The 18,800-nt window shown below is 50.7% G+C and overlaps 7 protein-coding genes across 7 annotated transcripts; 3 read left to right on the forward strand and 4 right to left on the reverse strand.

Annotated features, from left to right (window-relative positions):
- Nucleotides 1–2,433: 2,433 nt before the first annotated feature.
- On the reverse strand, nt 2,434–3,663 carry COCVIDRAFT_19265 (hypothetical protein; the record flags this gene model as incomplete). Its single annotated transcript, XM_014697203.1, has 1 exon — nt 2,434–3,663. The coding sequence occupies one exon, from the start codon at nt 3,661–3,663 to the stop codon at nt 2,434–2,436; it is 1,230 nt and encodes a 409-aa protein (XP_014552689.1).
- A 398-nt stretch (nt 3,664–4,061) lies between these two features.
- COCVIDRAFT_19266 (hypothetical protein) lies at nt 4,062–6,775 on the forward strand (the record flags this gene model as incomplete). The annotated part of the gene is made up of 2 exons (XM_014697204.1): nt 4,062–4,190; nt 4,247–6,775. The coding sequence occupies 2 exons, from the start codon at nt 4,062–4,064 to the stop codon at nt 6,773–6,775; spliced, it is 2,658 nt and encodes an 885-aa protein (XP_014552690.1).
- Nucleotides 6,776–9,906: 3,131 nt separating this feature from the next.
- On the forward strand, nt 9,907–10,512 carry COCVIDRAFT_109588 (hypothetical protein; the record flags this gene model as incomplete). The annotated part of the gene is made up of 2 exons (XM_014697211.1): nt 9,907–9,960; nt 10,024–10,512. The coding sequence occupies 2 exons, from the start codon at nt 9,907–9,909 to the stop codon at nt 10,510–10,512; spliced, it is 543 nt and encodes a 180-aa protein (XP_014552697.1).
- A 590-nt stretch (nt 10,513–11,102) lies between these two features.
- Nucleotides 11,103–12,050, forward strand: COCVIDRAFT_109602 (hypothetical protein; the record flags this gene model as incomplete). Its single annotated transcript, XM_014697212.1, has 1 exon — nt 11,103–12,050. The coding sequence occupies one exon, from the start codon at nt 11,103–11,105 to the stop codon at nt 12,048–12,050; it is 948 nt and encodes a 315-aa protein (XP_014552698.1).
- A 322-nt stretch (nt 12,051–12,372) lies between these two features.
- COCVIDRAFT_41164 (hypothetical protein) lies at nt 12,373–13,701 on the reverse strand (the record flags this gene model as incomplete). The annotated part of the gene is made up of 2 exons (XM_014697213.1): nt 12,373–13,159; nt 13,211–13,701. 2 exons carry the CDS (start codon nt 13,699–13,701, stop codon nt 12,373–12,375), a joined length of 1,278 nt encoding a protein of 425 aa, XP_014552699.1.
- A 430-nt stretch (nt 13,702–14,131) lies between these two features.
- On the reverse strand, nt 14,132–15,116 carry COCVIDRAFT_19270 (hypothetical protein; the record flags this gene model as incomplete). The annotated part of the gene is made up of 3 exons (XM_014697205.1): nt 14,132–14,691; nt 14,743–14,800; nt 14,856–15,116. 3 exons carry the CDS (start codon nt 15,114–15,116, stop codon nt 14,132–14,134), a joined length of 879 nt encoding a protein of 292 aa, XP_014552691.1.
- A 430-nt stretch (nt 15,117–15,546) lies between these two features.
- COCVIDRAFT_41166 (hypothetical protein) lies at nt 15,547–17,578 on the reverse strand (the record flags this gene model as incomplete). The annotated part of the gene is made up of 6 exons (XM_014697214.1): nt 15,547–16,048; nt 16,097–16,331; nt 16,365–16,745; nt 16,799–17,024; nt 17,077–17,383; nt 17,553–17,578. 6 exons carry the CDS (start codon nt 17,576–17,578, stop codon nt 15,547–15,549), a joined length of 1,677 nt encoding a protein of 558 aa, XP_014552700.1.
- Between the last annotated feature and the right edge of the window lie 1,222 nt (nt 17,579–18,800).

An 18,800-nucleotide genomic window follows, 5' to 3' on the forward strand; every position in this document is an offset into this window, starting at 1 on the left:
GGGGAGCCCCGGAATGACACAACATGGGGGCTGGATACATGCTTCCTTCCGCTCTCCTCTGTCTGTTTCTGTCATTCCCTTCCGGATACCTGGTAACAACCTTTTCTTTCCTCTTTCACATGGGCTCATGGTTCGATGTGTCTTCATACTAGCACCGTTATCTTAACCGGTGAGAAACGTACCATTTAGAATTTAGCATTCGCATCGATTGCAGCGATTTGCTGACTTCTGCATGAGCCTTATCGGACTTATTTTTTTCTGTCGCTTGTTTTGCGGCGATTACTGTATACTTCATGATGCTACATGTTGCATACATGCATGTAACATGAGTAATTACCTCCCCTGTATTTGGTAATCACCACATCATACGTCGCACCTTTTCGTTACCTCTTTCTCCTAAGCACGTCCAACCAAGCCTCAAATCCACTTTTGCAATTTCCTCGCTTCAACTATCCTGACTGTCTCATTGTAACCTAATCTCCCCTTATCTCCATTTTACTTCACTGTACCGTATTTTCACGAACCCATGCTATAGATAGCCATATCAACCCTGCTTATACGCCCGGCACACTTTCCTTCCCTGCAACTCTATTCTCAGGTGTATATGTGTAGATCCAAAGACATGGGATGAGCGCACTTCCATGTTACGTTTGAGCGGGCGGGTGGTGGGGTTCGATTGAGCGGGCGGCGGAACATGGATTGCGTGAGCAAACCCAACCCCCGGTAAGAAATATATCAGGGTGAGTAAGTTTGTAGTAGTAAGACTGAGAGAAGCGGGAGTCAACGGCCCCGATAGTGAGAAAAGAGGGTTATACGCCAGGATTGGCAAGCAAGCGGCCGGGAAAATCGGACAAGGGGGGACATCGGGAATAGTAAAGAGTTAAGGTTGGATAGTATGTAATCACCGTAAGGGTTCTCCGTAAGCAAAGAACACAGACGGGAAAGAGTAAAGGTTACATGGGTATGCGGCGCCGAGATAGAACAAAGAAAGGGTATCCCGGCTTCAACCCAAGTCTTTCACCCCCGGGGCTCATGGGTGCGGTGGCGGAATAAGGTTGCGTTTGAGAGGGGCGTTCTTTCGCCTATCCCCCTGTGGGGATTACGGATGGGTAGGGCAGATGGGGTTAAGTGTAAGGGTAAGAATGACGTTTGAGTATTTTGAAGACCGCCGGAGAAGGGCCGTTGTGAAGGATTTTGGTTTGAGTTGCGAAATGCGATGGGAGAGTGGCAGAGGTCTCTTCAGGCGAGGAAATAAGAGGGGCTGGTTTTGCTGGGGGTTGGGAGAAGGGGGATGGGAAAGTTAAAACCTGCTGCTTCGGTTCTGATGCTGAGTATGGTTCGGTATGTACAGGGGGAGTGGGATGTATGACAGGGTGTGAATACTCTGGAGTTTATATTCCGAGTCGTTTATGGTCTTTCGAGACATGTATCGTACCACTGCCAATTGGACATATGTTTCCATTCGACTCGTATGAATTGTTTTTGTTTGTTACAATATCGATATTTCCAGGGTACCAGCCCTGGGCGTAATAGTGCGATATATGTTGCCCTTGCACATACGCAAACTGTCTTAGCTGTATTGAATCAGACTCATGATTCGGCGGTGACAACAGAACAACATCTATGAAATTTTAGTTTCATAATCCATGGGTGCAGTAAGTGGTATGATCAAGAATCTTAGTGTTGTAAATGTATAATAATAATCACAGTTGTAGTTTCTTTTCATGCACTAAACATGAGCCGTATTGCGAAGATTACCTTTGTTTGTTTTTTTGAAGAAAACGGGTATTCGGATAGTCAAATGTTTTGACCAGTACTATGTACGACTTGCAGAACTTACAACACAGCGCTTGTAGGATTTCGAAACATTAGAAAGAGACTTGCACAAAATGCATTTACCCTCCTGTGGTAGAAATCATACGGACAGTCCACATACGGCGACGAGAAAAAGTGTAGGTTTTACTGTAATCCGCTGACAACCCGCTGCTGTGACAGCTATCTGATATATTGTCTTCTTAGTAGGAGTGGAAATTCTTAGAGGCAACAAAATAAAAACATACAAATGCGATAGCATTCAGAAACTTCCAAATCACTGATTTGTCGTTTTGACTAAGTCCTTTTTTTGTTGATACTATGTAGATACTGGCAGGTCGTGACACTTTCTGCTATCCTTTTCCGAGAAAAAATAACCCACTACTGAGATTCCAAAACAGATGGCAAGCATTCAAGCAATAGCATCTATTCACTGACATTTGGCGTTCTGCTTTAAATAATAGTATCAAAAAGCTTTACCAGGCGGATACCAAGTTGGAAATAAGTAAACAATTTTGTCCACCCTGTACTGACTGACTTGTCGTAACATGTCCTCACTCAACCGTATATGTCAATACCAACTATTCAAACTTCGCATGCATAATTGAGAGCTTCAAAGGTCTATGCTACACTGTTCGTAACTTGAACAAACTTTTGCCACTCCTTGTATGCTGCTCCACTCGAGATTGCCCACTTTGCTCTCCGGACACCTTCCTTCCAGCGTCCGCCACCAGGCCCAACCTCTTTGATGACATTGCCGTCATCACCCTCACCCATGTTACTTGTATCAGCATCACAGATACCGCTAACTACGAACAAGGCTGCTGTGTTGATGTAGACAAAATGCAGAATTGGGTCGTCAGGAGGGACCTCGCCGTTCAAAATCTTCATGAGGATTGTGGCATTCTGTTCTGGGGACTGACCTGGGCTAACTTCACTGAGGGGATGCTCAGGAAGCCCAAAGTCGGCAGGGCTGACGGTGAAATAGTTGATGTCAACCTCGCCTGTTGATGCATTCTCAACTAAGCGCCAGCAGTGAGTTGGCCCAGCACACGATAGCTCGTCAAGTTCCTCGTCGCCGCAGATAACCATGCCCTTCCTGGACCCTGATTGCTTGAGTGACTCTGCAAAATCTGGCCCAATCTCTTTCCTGGCTACGCCCAGCACCCGGGCCTCGATCAGCTCGTGCAGGGGGTTTGCCAGAGGACCAAGAAGGTTGAAAATGGTTCGCCAGCCCAACTGCTTCCGAATAGAAGCGGCATGCCTGGCACCAGGATGGAATATGGGGGCGAACAGAAAGGCATAGTTGGTCTGTGAGTAGATTTCATGGATGGTGTTTGGGGTAACGGCGGTGATGACAGGGGCCTTTGGTGGTGTGCAGGAAAGGAGATCTGCCGAGCCAGAACGCGATGTAGACGCTTTGTTGCCGTGCTTTCCAATCATGAGGAGAGAGCTTGCCAGAATAGACGAGGTAGTGCTGATGTTGAACGTGTTGTGTGAGTCACCTCCGGTGCCTACAATGTCACACAAGCCGCCGTGGTAGCTCCCTTCTTTCCTTCCCCGTCTGGCAATGAGCTCTTGCAGGCCTTGAATATCTACATCGGTTGAAAAGTCACGCATGGCCTTTGAGCACTTTGCCAGCACGTCGGCCTGTCTGTCCTGGTCTGTGAAGTGGAGACATGTTAATAATGCGCCTGTCTGGACCTCTGAGAGACTGTTGGTAAAGATCAAGGCGAGTGCAGCTGCAATCTCGTCGGCGGTTGGCTTGGTGGTGGGTGACTCATGCCAGAGACGTTTGAGGAGGGGCGTGATGGACGTCTTCTTGTCCTCATCGGCAGTGTCGGTAGCCATGATAGGGTGAATTGGTGTGATTTGCTCGCCGGCGGGGTAGGCTGGCGGGGCAGAGGGTCGGTGGTGGTGATGAGATGGACGTGTACTTGTCGGGACACGTGTCAATGGCAGTGTCTATATGTTGTCTGGCCGTGCCAGTACAAGCATTGTTAATTTGGGGATACGGCTGAGTCACGGGGGTAGTGTTTTGGCATATTCCGCTGCCGACAGGGTCCGATGATGTGCTGCACAATGACGGGCCCCACCGCGCTAGGGCGCACTACTAGCGTGCCAAGAATCTTCAAATTCTCGACTCATCGCCGTGCGAGCGCCGCCATCTTTTTTGCGGTCGTGACGGGTCAGAGGAAATTCTCTGACGGACCTTGCAGCTGCTCCGCGCGCGACACCAAAGACATCAAATGGGGAAGAAGCGAACCCATGCCGAGACCAAGGATGGCTTTGCGAAGCCCGAGCCGGACCATGGCCGGCTGAGCGCGAAGAAAGAGCACAAGAAGGACCAGAAGAAGCCGCACGCGCAGTCGCAGCTTGTATGCGCCCTGGAGAAAACCCACCTGTACTGTATCGCCATGCTAACGCGAAACAGCTGATTAAGCCGCAGCCAGAATGGCATGCCATTGACCTTCCAGAGCTTCCCATCGTCGACAATCCCACCATCCCGCCGCGTTACATCATCGATGCACTCCACGACTATGCCGTCCAGCTGCTCGACGCAGAGGCTAAGGAGTATGCAGCCTCGCACCTCTCAAAGGACTCGTCGCACAAGTTCATGGCCACCGTCATGGACTCTGGTACCATGGAGGACAAGGTGTCAGCCTTGACGCTCTTGGTCCAAGAGTCGCCACTGCACACGCAAAAAGCTTTCGGCCAGCTCATGGGGTTGTCGCAGAAGAAGAGCAGGAATGTCGCCATGCAGGCTTTGGCTGCGCTGAAGGATTTACTCGGTCAGGGCGTCCTCCTTCCTCCAGACCGAAAATTAAAGGCGTTTGCGCGACAGCCAGCCCTCCTTTCCGCCATACAGAGCAAGAATGCGCACTGGAAGGCCGGCGAGAAGCTTCCTGGTGGTCTTGAAAAAAGGCATTTGATTGTGTGGGCGTTCGAGGACTGGCTAAAGAAGCAATACTTTGAGCTGCTCAAGATTCTCGAGGCATGGTCTAATGATGAGGTTGAGTTTTCGCGCAACCGCGCTGTCACATATGTTTGGGAACTCCTCAAGGAAAAACCAGAACAGGAAGAAAATCTGTTGCGACTGCTCATCAACAAGCTAGGAGACAAGGAGAAGAAGGTTGCATCACGGGCCTCGTATCTGCTGCTCCAGCTGCAAAATACCCACCCGCTCATGAAGAACGTCATCATTAGTTCCATCGAGTCCGATCTGCTCTTCCGACCGAACCAGAGCGGAATCGCCAAATACTACGCCGTCATCACCCTCAACCAGACCGTCCTCAGCCTGAAGGAGCCCGAGGTAGCCAACAAGCTGTTGGAGATCTACTTCAGTCTCTTCTTGGGCCTGCTGAAGAAGCAAAAGGAACACGAAAAGGAGGAAAAGCGGCTGAACAAGCATGGCCTCATCCAAGGAGGTGGTGGAAAACCCGGCAAGATGGCCAGGCAAAAGGCCGAAAAGGCGGCTACGATGGCTTTCAAAGTCGAGGACGAGTCGCGCGAGAAGCTCATTTCGGCAATCTTGACAGGCGTCAACCGCGCATTTCCCTTTGCTAAAACCGACGATGCCAAGTTTGAGGACCAGCTGAACATGATTTTCGAAGTGACGCACTCTTCCAACTTCAACACCAGCATCCAGGCCATGACTCTAATTCAGCAGATTTCGGCAACGAAGCATTATTCTGCGGACCGCTTCTACCGTACGCTATACGAGTCGCTTCTGGATCCACGCCTCATGACGACTTCAAAGCACATTATGTTTTTGAACTTGCTATACAGGTCGCTCAAGGCTGACACAAGCATCAAGCGCGTAAAGGCCTTTGTGAAGCGTCTGCTCCAGACAATTCACATGCATGAGCCTCCGTTTATTTGCGGAGTCTTGTACCTTGTAAACGAGTTGATCAACACCTTCCCGAGCATCAAGTCCATGCTGTCCACACCAGAAGATCATGGTGATGACAGTGGCGATGAACATTACGAGGATGTTGATGAGGAAAAGGAGCCGACAACCAACAAGAGCGAAGACAAGTCTACAGCACCAGCCTACGATTCCCGAAAACGAGATCCAGAACACGCAAGAGCTGACCTGTCGTGCTTATGGGAGTTGCTGCCGTTGCAAGCACATTACCACCCCTCGGTGCATGTGCTCGCCTCCAAGATTGTCAACCAGGAGCCCATCAAGGAGAAGCCAGACCCAACAATCTACACTCTGATGAACTTCCTCGACAAATTTTCCTTCAAGAACGCAAAGACCAAGTCATCCGGCATCCACGGCACATCCATTATGCAGCCCATGGCGGGCACCTCCAAAGCAGCATCCTACCTCATTACGACGCGCGACGGCGACCGGACGCACGACCCGCTCAACTCTGAGCAATTCTGGCGCCGCAAGGTCGACGACGTGCGCGACGACGAAGTCTTCTTCCACACGTACTTTGAAAAAGCCGGCAAGGCCAAGCAGGCGGAGAAAAAGACGAAGAAGAAGAACCGCAAGCAAGACGACAGCGAGGACAGCGCCGACGACGAGGAAATCTGGCAGGCTCTCGTCAAGAGTAGACCCGAAGTCGAGGGCGACGGCGGCGACGACGACGATTTCAGCGACTTCGACATGGACGATATGATGAGCGATGACGATGAGGGAGCTGGCGGCATGGACGGTGGCGTTGAATTGAATCTCGGTAGCGACGACGACGAGGAGGATCAAGACGTCGAAACGGGTGGTCAGCACGCTGCCGACGATGACGACGACGACGACTTTGCAAATTTCGATCTCGACGATGAAGACGCGTTCATGGATAGCGACGCTGATGTCCCTGTCGATCTTGACGTCGACGAGGATGAAGGCGCCGCAAAGGATGGGCGCAAGAGCAAGAAGCGCAAGCTCAAGAGTCTGCCCACATTTGCGTCTGCGGATGATTACGCCAAGTTGCTCGCTGATGAGGATAGCGAGTAAGCTTTTCGGTCTTTTGCGTTGATATAGTTTTTTTTTTCTCTTGGCAGAAGATGGATTATCCTTTTTTCTTCTCTTTCTCTCCTCAACTTGAAAGATTAAGAAGATTTTTTGTTTGGTCAACTTGTCATGTGAGATCGTGGTGCTTTGATGTCGTTAATCGTTGTTTTGTTGTCACAAGTAAAAGGAACGCGTCGTTGTATACGCCCCACGTTTATTTTCTTCATCGCGTTCGAAAGGGGGATGGATGTAGAATTTGGGCAGTTGGTAGATTATTCACATACCCCCATCCCTTTGTTAATAGAACAACTGTGTCTTGAAGTGGGGAACAAAGTTCCTTCTCTCTACTCCAGTTAAACTTGTTTTTTTTTCTTGCCTCTTTTTTTCGATATGCCATTTGGTTTGTGAGGATGGGTGTTCCAAGCTCAGGCGAGTGGTTATGCTTTATAGAAATGTGTTTCACGAATATGGGTTTCCATACTGTTTCTACGTTGAACGCAAAAAAGGAAGTAGATGAAACCCGATCAAAAATCAGCCCCAAAGTTTCGATATGCACGAGGAATCATGCATTTCTGTTCGACTGTTCCGTGTCCGAGACAATGGGAAACATGCAATCCCCATCTTTCCTTGTAGAAGTAGAACCCCGGGTGTTTCGACGCAAAACGGCTGCTGGAACGTTGACAGTCTGGTGTTCATGTTTGTTTTCTCTCTTTCAATTCTCACATTGCTCGATCCCCATTACGCATTTTGCGAATCAGGAATACTATGCATCACTCTGCCGCGTTCTAAGGTACTGTTACCCAATATTTCCTTGGCAAAGACCCTTCTTGACGGCATCGTTTCCCCCTTTTAGCTATACGGACTTGCTTTTTTGGTGTGGAGAAGATCTGGTGACCTGGGGTTTGTCTGTGCGTGTGATTTGTTAATTTGATGGGAGGGTAGAGAGTATGGATCGCGATTTAGAATATTTGTTGGATATTAGTTAGGTAAAGATGGATTGGGATTGAGGGGGCATGGTATGGGTATAGGGGATCATGCTAAACGTGAGAAGTTTGTGTGTTGATGCGACAGATGCAAGAGGTAAAGGAATGGGCTTGGGCGGGTGATGTTGAGGTGGGGAAAAGGAATGGGAAACGTGAGGTAGACTGTGGTGTTTTAGTCGTAATGAGGATAGAGTTTCGTTTGGATGCTAGAGCACGGAATGGAGATGGAGATGGGCAAGTAGAATGTGTGCGTGGAAGAAGACTGTGTGGTAAGCTACCATTGCAGCTGATGGCTGGTCAAATTGAAGCTCGGTTTTGGAACACGCCGTCTCTGTCCGAAGATACTCATGTCTGTTTGACAGTGTCACCTGCCTGTAAACGTCACGTTAATGTCAAGAGATGTGCTGCGGATGGAATCGAGATGATGAGAAAATCAGATGGTGTTGAGACGAGGGCCGATGTAACGTTCGTGAGACAGAGGTGCAAAGTTGCGGGCGGGCAAGCGGGCTGGTGAGGTTGGGAAGCGCCACTAGTCAAGGCTAGTTGGCCAGCCTCCATGCAGCCAATCCAGCCATTCTGTTTCGAACGTGTGTAGTGATGGACATAGAGTTTGAACGTAGTTGACCGACACTTTGGTACGCAGCAAACAAGCAGCGACAGCAGGGCGACCAAGCTGAACAGACGGTGTGCGGTGACTGAGTGCAGGTGTCGCTCAGGAGACCATGCAGGGCCAAGGCGAGGGCCCCATTCCGCCGTTGTCGAAGGATGCCACCCACCTTTTGCTTGGAGCGAACCCGAGGCCATACTCAAACGGGTCCCGGTTGCCGCTCCAGCCCCTTGGCTGCGCCCCTGCGTAACCCACTCGCTCACATTTACGAAGAGCCATACGAGATGATGCTGTCGGGCCTAATTTTAGAGCCTTGCAGCTTCCGAGAGGACGCGTAATGCCGTGTTGTTTGCCATTATTGAATAAGCGATATTAGCCATTGTTGGCGGGTATTGCATGCTGAATGCCGTGGATGTCGTAGTGAGTGGGTGTAGGTGCAAGTAGGGTCAGTCTTGCAAAGAAAGGGCTAAAGACAAGCAAGCGTTGACAAGCTTATCGATTGAACACGTGACGGGCCGCAGTGCTTACTGTCACTGTACTTGCTGTTCTGCCCTACTGCCGCCGGGGCCTGCGTGTAGTCAGAGTACAATGTGAGTAGCAGACAAAACGTTGGGGAAAACACGGCCAAAGGGGTGCGCGCGCCGTTTGACGAGAGCCAGTGCGCCCAACGGAGCGTCGAGCATTGAAAAATTGCCATGTTAAAAGTGGAGAGGCTGAAGCTGAAGCCGGGGTCGACAGGGCAATTGACGGGGGACATGACGACAGCATGCGCTTTGTTTCTGCGGGAACCCGCACACCACACGACACCACCACTACACCGCACTGCGCTGCGCTGCGCTGCGCAGCGCTGGGAGAAGGCTGGAAGATGGCGAGAGGTTTGCTGAAACTTGGGATGAGGCTGGGCTGGTCAGCGCCAGAGATCCGCCTGACAGCTCGCCCTGCATGCGGTGCGATATTTTTGTTTTCCATCTTTGGGCCGGCATGCTGAGACGACAATGGGACCAATTCCTTCCTTTCTCGGCGACCAAGACAATATCATTGTGTGTGCTGCTTGTAGGTAGTTGAGTAATATTGGCACATGTGTCGCGATCAGCGTCTGCAAGGACGATGGGAAATCAATAAAAAAAATATCTCTCCGCTGCCACAACGGACGCGAAACACGGTCGCCACCAAACAGGGCCACTATTGGCTGTGCTGGCCGCTAGCAGCTTGTCACAGCGCGCTTTGACCTATCTGGGGCTAGCGTGGGGCTGGCTGGTTGCCTGGTCAGGGTGGCGCGGGCCTCTCGGGCTAGTGTTAGCTCGTATGCCTGTTCCTCAGGAGCGGGTGATGAGAACAGCGGCAATAAAAGGAGGGCGCGTCGCGTACAATGATAATTCTTTCTCAGCTCCATCTCATCTCGCTCCAGTCGCTACTCGTCTGAATCGCTATTGCAAACTTGACCTTCATCGTCAATTTCCAATCCCTCAAAGACGCGTCTTTTTAATACCAACCACTACCACCACCACCCGAAAAAAACAAACACCCACATCTCTACCACCAAAATGCGTGCCTCCATCTTCGTCTCCACCGTGGCTTTTGCCCTTGCTTCGGCTCAGGTACGTTGCATTCTTCTGCATTGCCAAATTTCCCATGATCTGGTTCTGACATGAGTACCATAGAACTCTTCCCCGTCCGAGGACCCTGCTCCCCAGACTGCTTTCCTGACCCAGACAAACTCTCTGGGCGTCGTTACCGGCATGCCCCCTGTTGACACCTCCATTGCCAACCAGCCCGACGCCGTCACCGACCAGCCTGCTGTTGTCACTTCTCAGCCTCTTCCCGCCAACATTCCCGCCGTTGGCCCTGGTGTCTACACCCTGACCCTCGCCGGCACCGGCACCGGCACCGCTGTCAACCAGACCCGCACTGTCACCGTCAGCGCAAACAACAGCACCACTGTCGTCCTTGCTCCTGCCACCACCGCCTCCGGCGCTGGTGCTACCGGCAGCGGCTCCTCCCCGTCTGGTGCTTCTCGCTCTGGCTCTGGCTCTGGTGCCTCTGCTACTGGCAGCGGCAGCCGCCCCGACTCCACTGGCGCTGCCTCCAACGTCAAGGTCGCCGCCGGTAGCCTCATGGGCTTCGGTGCCTTCATGGCCGCTTTCCTGTAAACGCTCTCTTCCCCCACTGAGACGCGTTTGACGATTTGATTTTCTGTTCTATTTCGTGGAGAGAGATGTTTTGATCATGTTCGGAAGTAATGTCCTTAAAGATACCTTAGCATGTCGTTTTTTTACCCCGAAAACGCTACTTGGCGCGCCCCTCTTAGCACTGGCATGTGCTTTTGCATGGGAAAATTTGGAGCCCTGTTTTTTGTAATGTCTGTTATTTGACGGTGGAGGAACATATCATGAGGCAACTGAATGAGCCATGTGGTATTACTACGCCGCTGGGGTTTTTGGGGTTTCGGTTCTTGAGTTGTACTGTAGCTGGAAGAAGACGAACACCCATTACCAAAATCTTAAAAACATTTGAAACAATGTACTACCTACTTCAATCTGGTGGGACTCTAGAGTGACAGGAAACTTTTTGCTAAAGCTGCACTCACATTAGCGTACGCCAAAACCAACATTGATATGTAGCAACTTCCTCTCGCTCTCTCGCAAAATCCCACAAAACCGTTTCCCGTTCTTCATTCCTTCTTCCAGCCATTCAGCCAGCCAGCCATCCAAAAGAAAAAAAAACCCCCCCATCCTCCACAATGGCGTCAGCCTTGCCCTCGCTCAAACACCTAGGCACTCTCCCCTACACCACCCCCGCCAGCCGCCTCCGCACCCTCGACATCTGGCTCCCCGCGTCCCCAGAAACGGCACCTTCACTCTGGCTCATCTACCTCCACGGCGGCGCCTGGCACGACCCGCTCCAAGACTCGACCTGCATCCACCCCCTCCTCACCCACCTCAGCAGCACGCACGCCTCGACGCTACCCCAACTCGCCGGCATCGCAAGCCTCAACTACCGCCTCTCGCCCTACCCCGCGCACCCCACGCACCCCAGCTCCCCCTCTGACCCGGATCGCTCTGCAAAGCACCCTACACATGTCCGCGACGTAGCCGCCGCTCTACGCTTTCTCGCGCAGAACCATGGCATGAAGCGCTGGATCGGCGTCGGCCATTCCTGTGGCGCAACAATGCTCGCGCAGCTGGTTTCGGGCATAGGCGCCGACACTGGTGTCGCAGAGCCACTTGCGGGACCAGAGGCGTTGGTGTTGCTCGAGGGCATATACAACATACCGCTTCTGCTGCGGAACCACTCGCCGCCCACGTGTCCGGTGCATATTTCAGATATATACCGGTCCTTCGTCGCCGACGCATTCGGGGCGGACGCAGACGAGAAGGCCTTGTTGGAAGTATCGCCCGTGTCGGGAAAATACAATATTGAGCAGTGGCCCCAAGGAAGGTTGCTGCTTATTTGCCATAGCTACGAGGATGAGCTTGTGGAGCGGGCGCAGCGCGATGTCATGTGTGTGGCGCTGGATCGGCAGGGGTGGAGTATAGTCATGGAGGCTGGCGATGAAGAGGATGAGGTCAGGGCCGAGGGACGCAGAGTGCTTAATGTGAGGGATTTGAAGGGTGGCCATGATGAGATTTGGGAGGATGGGAGACAGATTGCTACCTTGATTGCCGAGGTGGTGCAACGGTTAACCTGACTATGTAAAGTTAGAGATATAGAGTACTAACATCTAGACGAAAAAAAAAGGGCTACAATCACATCACACAAGAACATATACCATGTGCTGGGCTTGGTTTCAAGTCATATTCATTGGCTGCTACGATTCCTTATTAATATACAAAGGGATGGAGTCTTAATGCACCAAGCAAGACTCCTCGGGAAATGCTTTTCAATGGCCCGTATCCAATAACCCTCATGCAATCGTTTCGTGGGCCGTGCTAGTTATACAGCTTTGTGTAATGTACAATCGTATCGCCTTCCCATTCTACCTATTCGCTTCCTTCAACCACTATCCATGATTACCTGTTGTTCAGCCTCTGGTCCATGGCCTTGTTGATCTCGCTATGCACCTCACTAGTCCCGCTCTCGACATTGTTCAACTTGTTCTGAAGCTCTTTGATCTTCTCGCTAGCTTGTGTGCTGGCTCGTCCACCTTCGATTGACTTGGAGGCCTTTGCTTGCGAGGCACTGACATTGCCGTAGACTGCCATGGCACTGGCAATCATGCCGCTGATGTCACCCACATTACCAGGAACCACAATGCTGGTACCCTCTTTGGCAAGGTTACCAAAGGCATCGACATACTTTTCAGCAACAGAGAGTGAAATGGCATTCTGTGCGGCACCTTCGCCTTGAGCAATGGAGCGTGCAACAGCATCGATACCATTGGCTGTAGCCCTGGCCTTGAGCAAGATAGCCTCGGCTTCTCCGCTTGCCATGTTGATTTGCTCTGCTCTCAGAGCCTCGGATGCCAGAATCACAGACTGCTTCTTTCCCTCAGCAATGTTGATAGCAGACTGTCTTTGACCCTCGGATTCCAGAATCTCGGCTCGCTTGGATCGTTCAGCAGTGACTTGACGGTGCATGGCTTCGACAACCGGTTCGGGTGCATGGATGTCACGGATCTCATAGCGCAGGCAAGTAACACCCCAGTCCTGGGCTGCCTCGTTGATGGCTGCAGTGATATTCGCATTGAGGTTGGCGCGCTCCTTGAGGACGTGGTCGAGGGAAAGCTGGCCGATTTCGGAGCGCATCGTCGTCTGTGCAAGCTGGGAGATGGCATACTCTGCGTCTTCTACGCCATAGCTGTTTGAATTTAGTATCTTGGTAGCTTCCAATACATCTGGCAGCACTCACCTCGCCTTGTATGCGTCAAACACACGAGTGTACAATACGCCATCGAGCTCGAGTGTGACATTGTCGGCTGTGATGGCGCTCTGGCTAGGTATCTCAATGGCATTCTCTTTGAGACTCTTGACATAGGCTATCCGGTCAATAAAGGGTATCAGAATGGCCAGACCAGGCTCCAGTATGCGGTTGAACTTTCCCATGCGCTCGACTATCCATGCTGTCTGCTGCGGCACAAAGCGAACAATGGTATTGGTGGGCAGGCGCCTGTGTGACGAGGAAAAGTACGATGGAGGCCCCGATGCAGATGTCAGCTGGCCGAACGATGAGAAGACACTTGTCGGGTTCGTGGCGGACTGTGAGCTGAGGTGCGAGTTGCCGCGGGCCGACAATGTGGTCACTGCAGCAGCCAGTGGTGTTATCCTCGAGTTTGCCAGTGGCCGCGAGCCTCGTAATAGTGTTGAAGCCATGGTGGCTGCCAGCCGTGTGCGCGACGCCATGGCGAGTTCAATTGTGGCTACGAGACGGTTGATGACGGACACGCGATGCTCCAACTATCTAGTAGTAGCGACGCCATCGGCCCAGGACTGATGGCATCGCCGACCGCCGCCTTACATAATCAAGCGCCCTGGTCATGCACAACGATTACCTAGAAGGGAAGTGTGATGGGAGACACTGCAGGTGCGAGTAGCAAGGCCATAAAACATGTGAGCTCCATTAATCAATTACACCTCTCTAGCTAGACCTGTCCTCTGTTTGTTGACAGGCATACCGCATATATGTGAAGCTCATATGCTGAGTAAAACGTAGTCTATTTTGCTGCTATGCCGACCCCAAATCCATGGTATCAGTCCTCGGTACAATAAATCCTGTCACAATACCCCAAACGCCGCGCTATGCTTGATAAAAATCGAAATGCTAGTCCTCCTTTTACAACTTGACTTTCTTCACAGGCTTCTGCTCCGATGCATCATCCTTCTTTCGTTTGAAGATGCTCTGACTCTTCATTTGTCCAAGGCCAGCCTTGTTAGCTGGAGCGGCCTTTGCCTTTAGGCCGAAGCTTAATTTGACGGGTGCTGCATCGACCTTCGCTTCCTCGTCGTCTTTCTTTTCTTCACCTTGCTTCTCCCCATCAACCGGCGAATCTGATTTGTTGCCTTCTGTTGGAGAGGCCTCTTCCGCAGGTGGAGTGACTTGTTGTTGGATCGCTGCCTGGGCTGCGGCTCGTTTTGCTTCAATGACCTTTTTAGCTTCGGCTTCTTCCTGAGCACGCTTTGCCATCTTTTTCAGCATCTTGTCTTCGCCGGCTCCGCTGCGCGCTTCCGCGGCCTCTAATTCTGCAATTTCGTTGCGTCTCTGTACCGCCGCAGCACTGGTATCTCGCCATGCGATCATCAAGCCGTCCTTTTCGTCTTCCTTGACATGACAAATTCCCTCGCGACCAAGATGCTTTGTAAATTCTGTGAGAGAACTCCATTTCGTAGCGTTCACTGTTGATGATTAGTATATTTCCGAAACATTGAGGGTCTTGGTGTACTCACTATGTACATGCTCCTTATCCCTAATATACTCGTTGTAGAATTTGTTCGCAGATATCCACTGCGGCCATGTTAGTTGAACAGCGTTTTATCAAAGCCAAGGAGACTGTACAAACCTTTTCGTTATGCGCCGTCCGCAACAAATTGACGAAATCCCTCTGGAAATCATTACTGAAGTTGTTGATAAACTTCTTTGGGTCCTCGCCGACAATCTGGAGATTCCTGACATGGCTCTCGCTCTGTACGTGGCATTTAAATCCGTTGGCGTCGCGACATTGCTTCTGGCAGGGCTCACACCACCAGCGCAGGCGCTGCAGCCCCTTTGACTTCATCTTGTTCGCGACCCATTTTGTACTACCGGCTTCTGCTTTGCCCATGGTTTACGTGTGTGTATGTGTCGGTGTCGGTGTGTGATGTGCGTATGGTCGAGTCGTGAATGCGCGCGTGGTATTCTGTGTGCAGCGTAGTCTAAGTACGGTGTAGAACGTGTTATCGTGTGTCCTGATCGTTACAACTACAGAATGACCGTAGTGCAGCGGGTTGCAGTAGCAGGTGGGGTAGCGGGGTGTGTGGTGGTCGAGTGAGAGAGTTGAATGCAGAGTTACGGAAATCTAAACACATCGGGCTGACTAACACAGAGATCGCCACCCGCGGCATCCTAGTCTTGGCACTGGGGAACAGAACCAGGGTTCTCGTGCACGTGCCTCTTTCCTCAAATATATCATAATCATGAGGCATGTAGAACTCGAGTCCTCAGAAGCTATAACATTTCTATAGATTTAGAAATTACTAGTAGAGTAGTAATTACTACAGCCGTACGCGATTATCCCCAAGTCCCTGCCATTCCGTCTTTCCAAATGGTGAATACATATTACTACTAGGCGGCAGCCAGTATAACTTATCTCCGCCCGTAATTTTCTCCGGGTCTATACCTTCCTGTTTGAGGCGCCCTTTACTAACCATCATTGTTCCTGTATATTCGAGTGCCGGAGTAACTCTCAGGAACAGCGGTACAGCATAGCCCGGCAACCGAGCTCGGGCGTGCTCTGCAAGGCCAACGAAGTTGAATGTCGACTCTGTCACGCCGTCTGCCATGACAATTGAGGCTGTGCCAGCTCGGCCATCGTGACCTGGCACAAGGACACCATATATAGTGGTTTCAGCAATCTGGGGGAATGTGCCCATCATGTCCGCGATTTCATGGGTAGACACGTTTTCGGATTTCCAGCGAAACGTATCGCCGAGTCGATCGACAAAGAAGACTCGGCCTTCAGCGTCTTGCCGAAACATGTCACCGGACTTGAACCATCTATCTGAAGTTAGAATTCTTTCGCCAGCTTGGCATCGTAGAGCTTACATGTCACCCTTTTCAAACACATCTGTAATTAGTCTCTTCTGCGTGGCCGCCCCGTTATTATAGTAGTTCGGTACAGTAGCCATCGTTCCAGGTGTGAGCCGATAAAGCACTTGACCGGGTTCATTGACACTGCATCGTATCGCAAATCCCTTGCGGTCTCTCACGATCTCTTCAGCATCGAGATCCATCTTGACCAGTACTTCCTGGTTTCGAAATTTCCAATTCCAGATCAACCCTCATAGCCCAATACAATTTGCTGTAAAAGGACCCGCGTTACGATTGAATGACGATCCGAGGCCATCGGTTGCGGCGAAGAGCTCGTGAATGACTGGTATGTTGAAGCGCTCACGGAACAGTTCCCACACGTCTGGACGCATGCCATTGCCCCACGCCATCTGCACCTTATGGTCCCTTTCGTACGGGCTCTTTGGGCCATTAAGGAGATATCGACATAACTCACCGACGTACTGAATGATGTTTGCCTTTGAAGCCGCAACTTCAGGCCAGAACGTCTTGTGTGAGAATTTCCTGCCTAATACCACTGTACCTCCGCCATGAATAGTTGTTGCTGTACAGAGGTTGTGTCCAGCGCCATGGTAGAGCGGCATACATGTATACATTCGACTTTCAGGCTTGATATTTAGATGTTCTGACATTGACCAGCCAACCATAAGCTCGCGAAGGGAGGTTATGCACACACACCTTTGGGCAGGCCAGTGGTTCCAGATGTGTATAGTAGGCTTCGCACCGACTCTAGTTTAATGTTTTCAGTGCGACTGTCGGGAATGGCCGTGGTGTTTGATAGCGATGAAAAGAACGATGGATTATAATATTGGATTTTGATGTCCGTCTTCTCGAGTTCGTCACGGCACGGTTCAACATTCGCTTTAACATCGATGTCTGCAATGACGAATCGAGAATTACACAGCTGGGATGCTTGTTAGATGCAATACTATGTAATGTATGATCGAAGGATTTACCTTTATGCAGTGAACCAACCCCGCCCCTGTCAGGTTCCAGTTCAAAAAACTCGTAACCGCACCGATTGCATCAAGTGCAAACCAAAGCATGAGATGTTCCGGACTGTTCCCACCATCAACTGCGACTATCTCCTCTACCTGTACGCCCAGCTCATCAACTAGCCAGTTCGCAACCCTCGTATATGCCTCAGAGAACTCCTTGTACGACCATGTCTTGCCCTCAAAGACAAGAAAGGGGTGGTTTGGTTGTTTTCGGACCTGATCTTGAAAGACATGATACGTGAGAACGCGTTTTTGTGCGATGCGACTGTTCAAGAACTTAGTGTCTCCAGACGACTGCGTTATTCCACCAATGCTCTTAAGGTCGTGGACTATATGGTATTTGGCGTTGATGTAGGCAATGAGAGCTGCAGCACCAGCACCAGCAACGATGGGTACTGATGAGACTAGTTACTAATTCCTCTAGATCATTGTACATGTGAGCTTCAAGCATACACTCCATAATGGTTTTACTTCTGAGGTATTCCTTATCCTTTGACTACTTTGACAAGAGCAGTAAATATTTGTCCACATCTTGACCCTCGACCCAGTCCCTATGTGAAAGCCGAGGGTTTTACAATTATACTGACTCGCCTTGTTTTTTATAGCGTGGTTTAAGCATACTAGACGGGCTAATACAGCGGCGCCGAGGTTATTGGCTATTAGGGAGTTACTTGCGGGGTAAGTAGACTCAGTTTCCCCGCATTTTCAGGGGCACAAAAGAGATGATTATCAACACCCTAGTTGTCTGATACAATGATAGTTACGCGTCTCGTAGATGGAAAACAAACAAACAAACGTAGCATTTTCAATAGTCAGATACTCAAGACACATTTCCCCTGTTTCATCTATCGCTGTACATGGCTGATTTGCAGACGGTCAATTATTTGCTCGTTCGCTGCAACGCTTCCCACACTCTCATGATATACGCACACCGACACTACGCCCACTTTGACCACAAAACCTCTTCTTCATACCAAACACACATCCGGCTGTCCATGTATACTTCGTCCTCACCCAGCCTACTTTGCTCACACACTCCGTACCAATACACTCCAAAACACACAAAAACAACCATCCTTTGCTTCCTCATCCGTCATAGTATTACTACCCCAACAAAAGACCGACTCGCCAACCAAACAACACTTTTTCACGCGAACAAGACCACACTGGTGAGACTCGTCGGCCCTGCTAGTCTACTCGCCGCCAGGCCCATCGCTGAGCATGCCAACACACAAGAGCAAATGACGACCGCATTTTCTCTAAAACAAAAAAGCTCAGGGTATCAGGAAGTGGCGTACGACTAAGCAAAATCGGCAGAGTAGGAGAAACCACGGAACTCTTCTTGCATGGCTTGTGAAAGAACTAGATTTGTTGTCAGCAAAATTTCCCAAACATGACATGGCTACACGGGTCCACATACCAGACTGCACAGGTGTAAGCACTGGCGTCACACTCGTAAACTCGGTATCAAAATTGCTCGTGTCCGTTGGGCTCGTAATCTGTGGAATAAATGGTGGCTGTACTCTCTTGTGGTAGATGTCGTCCCAGTTGATGTTCCTGAAGAAGGCATGAGACATGATCTCCTGTGCATCAGTCGGTCCAGATCCTAGACGCATCTCAGGCTCACGGGTGAGTAGCTTCTGTAGAATTGATACAGAGTCACGCGGCATGTGGATGGGGTA

This window comes from Bipolaris victoriae (assembly GCF_000527765.1).
Source record: "Bipolaris victoriae FI3 unplaced genomic scaffold scaffold_103, whole genome shotgun sequence".
Taxonomy (NCBI): Eukaryota; Fungi; Ascomycota; class Dothideomycetes; order Pleosporales; family Pleosporaceae; genus Bipolaris; species Bipolaris victoriae.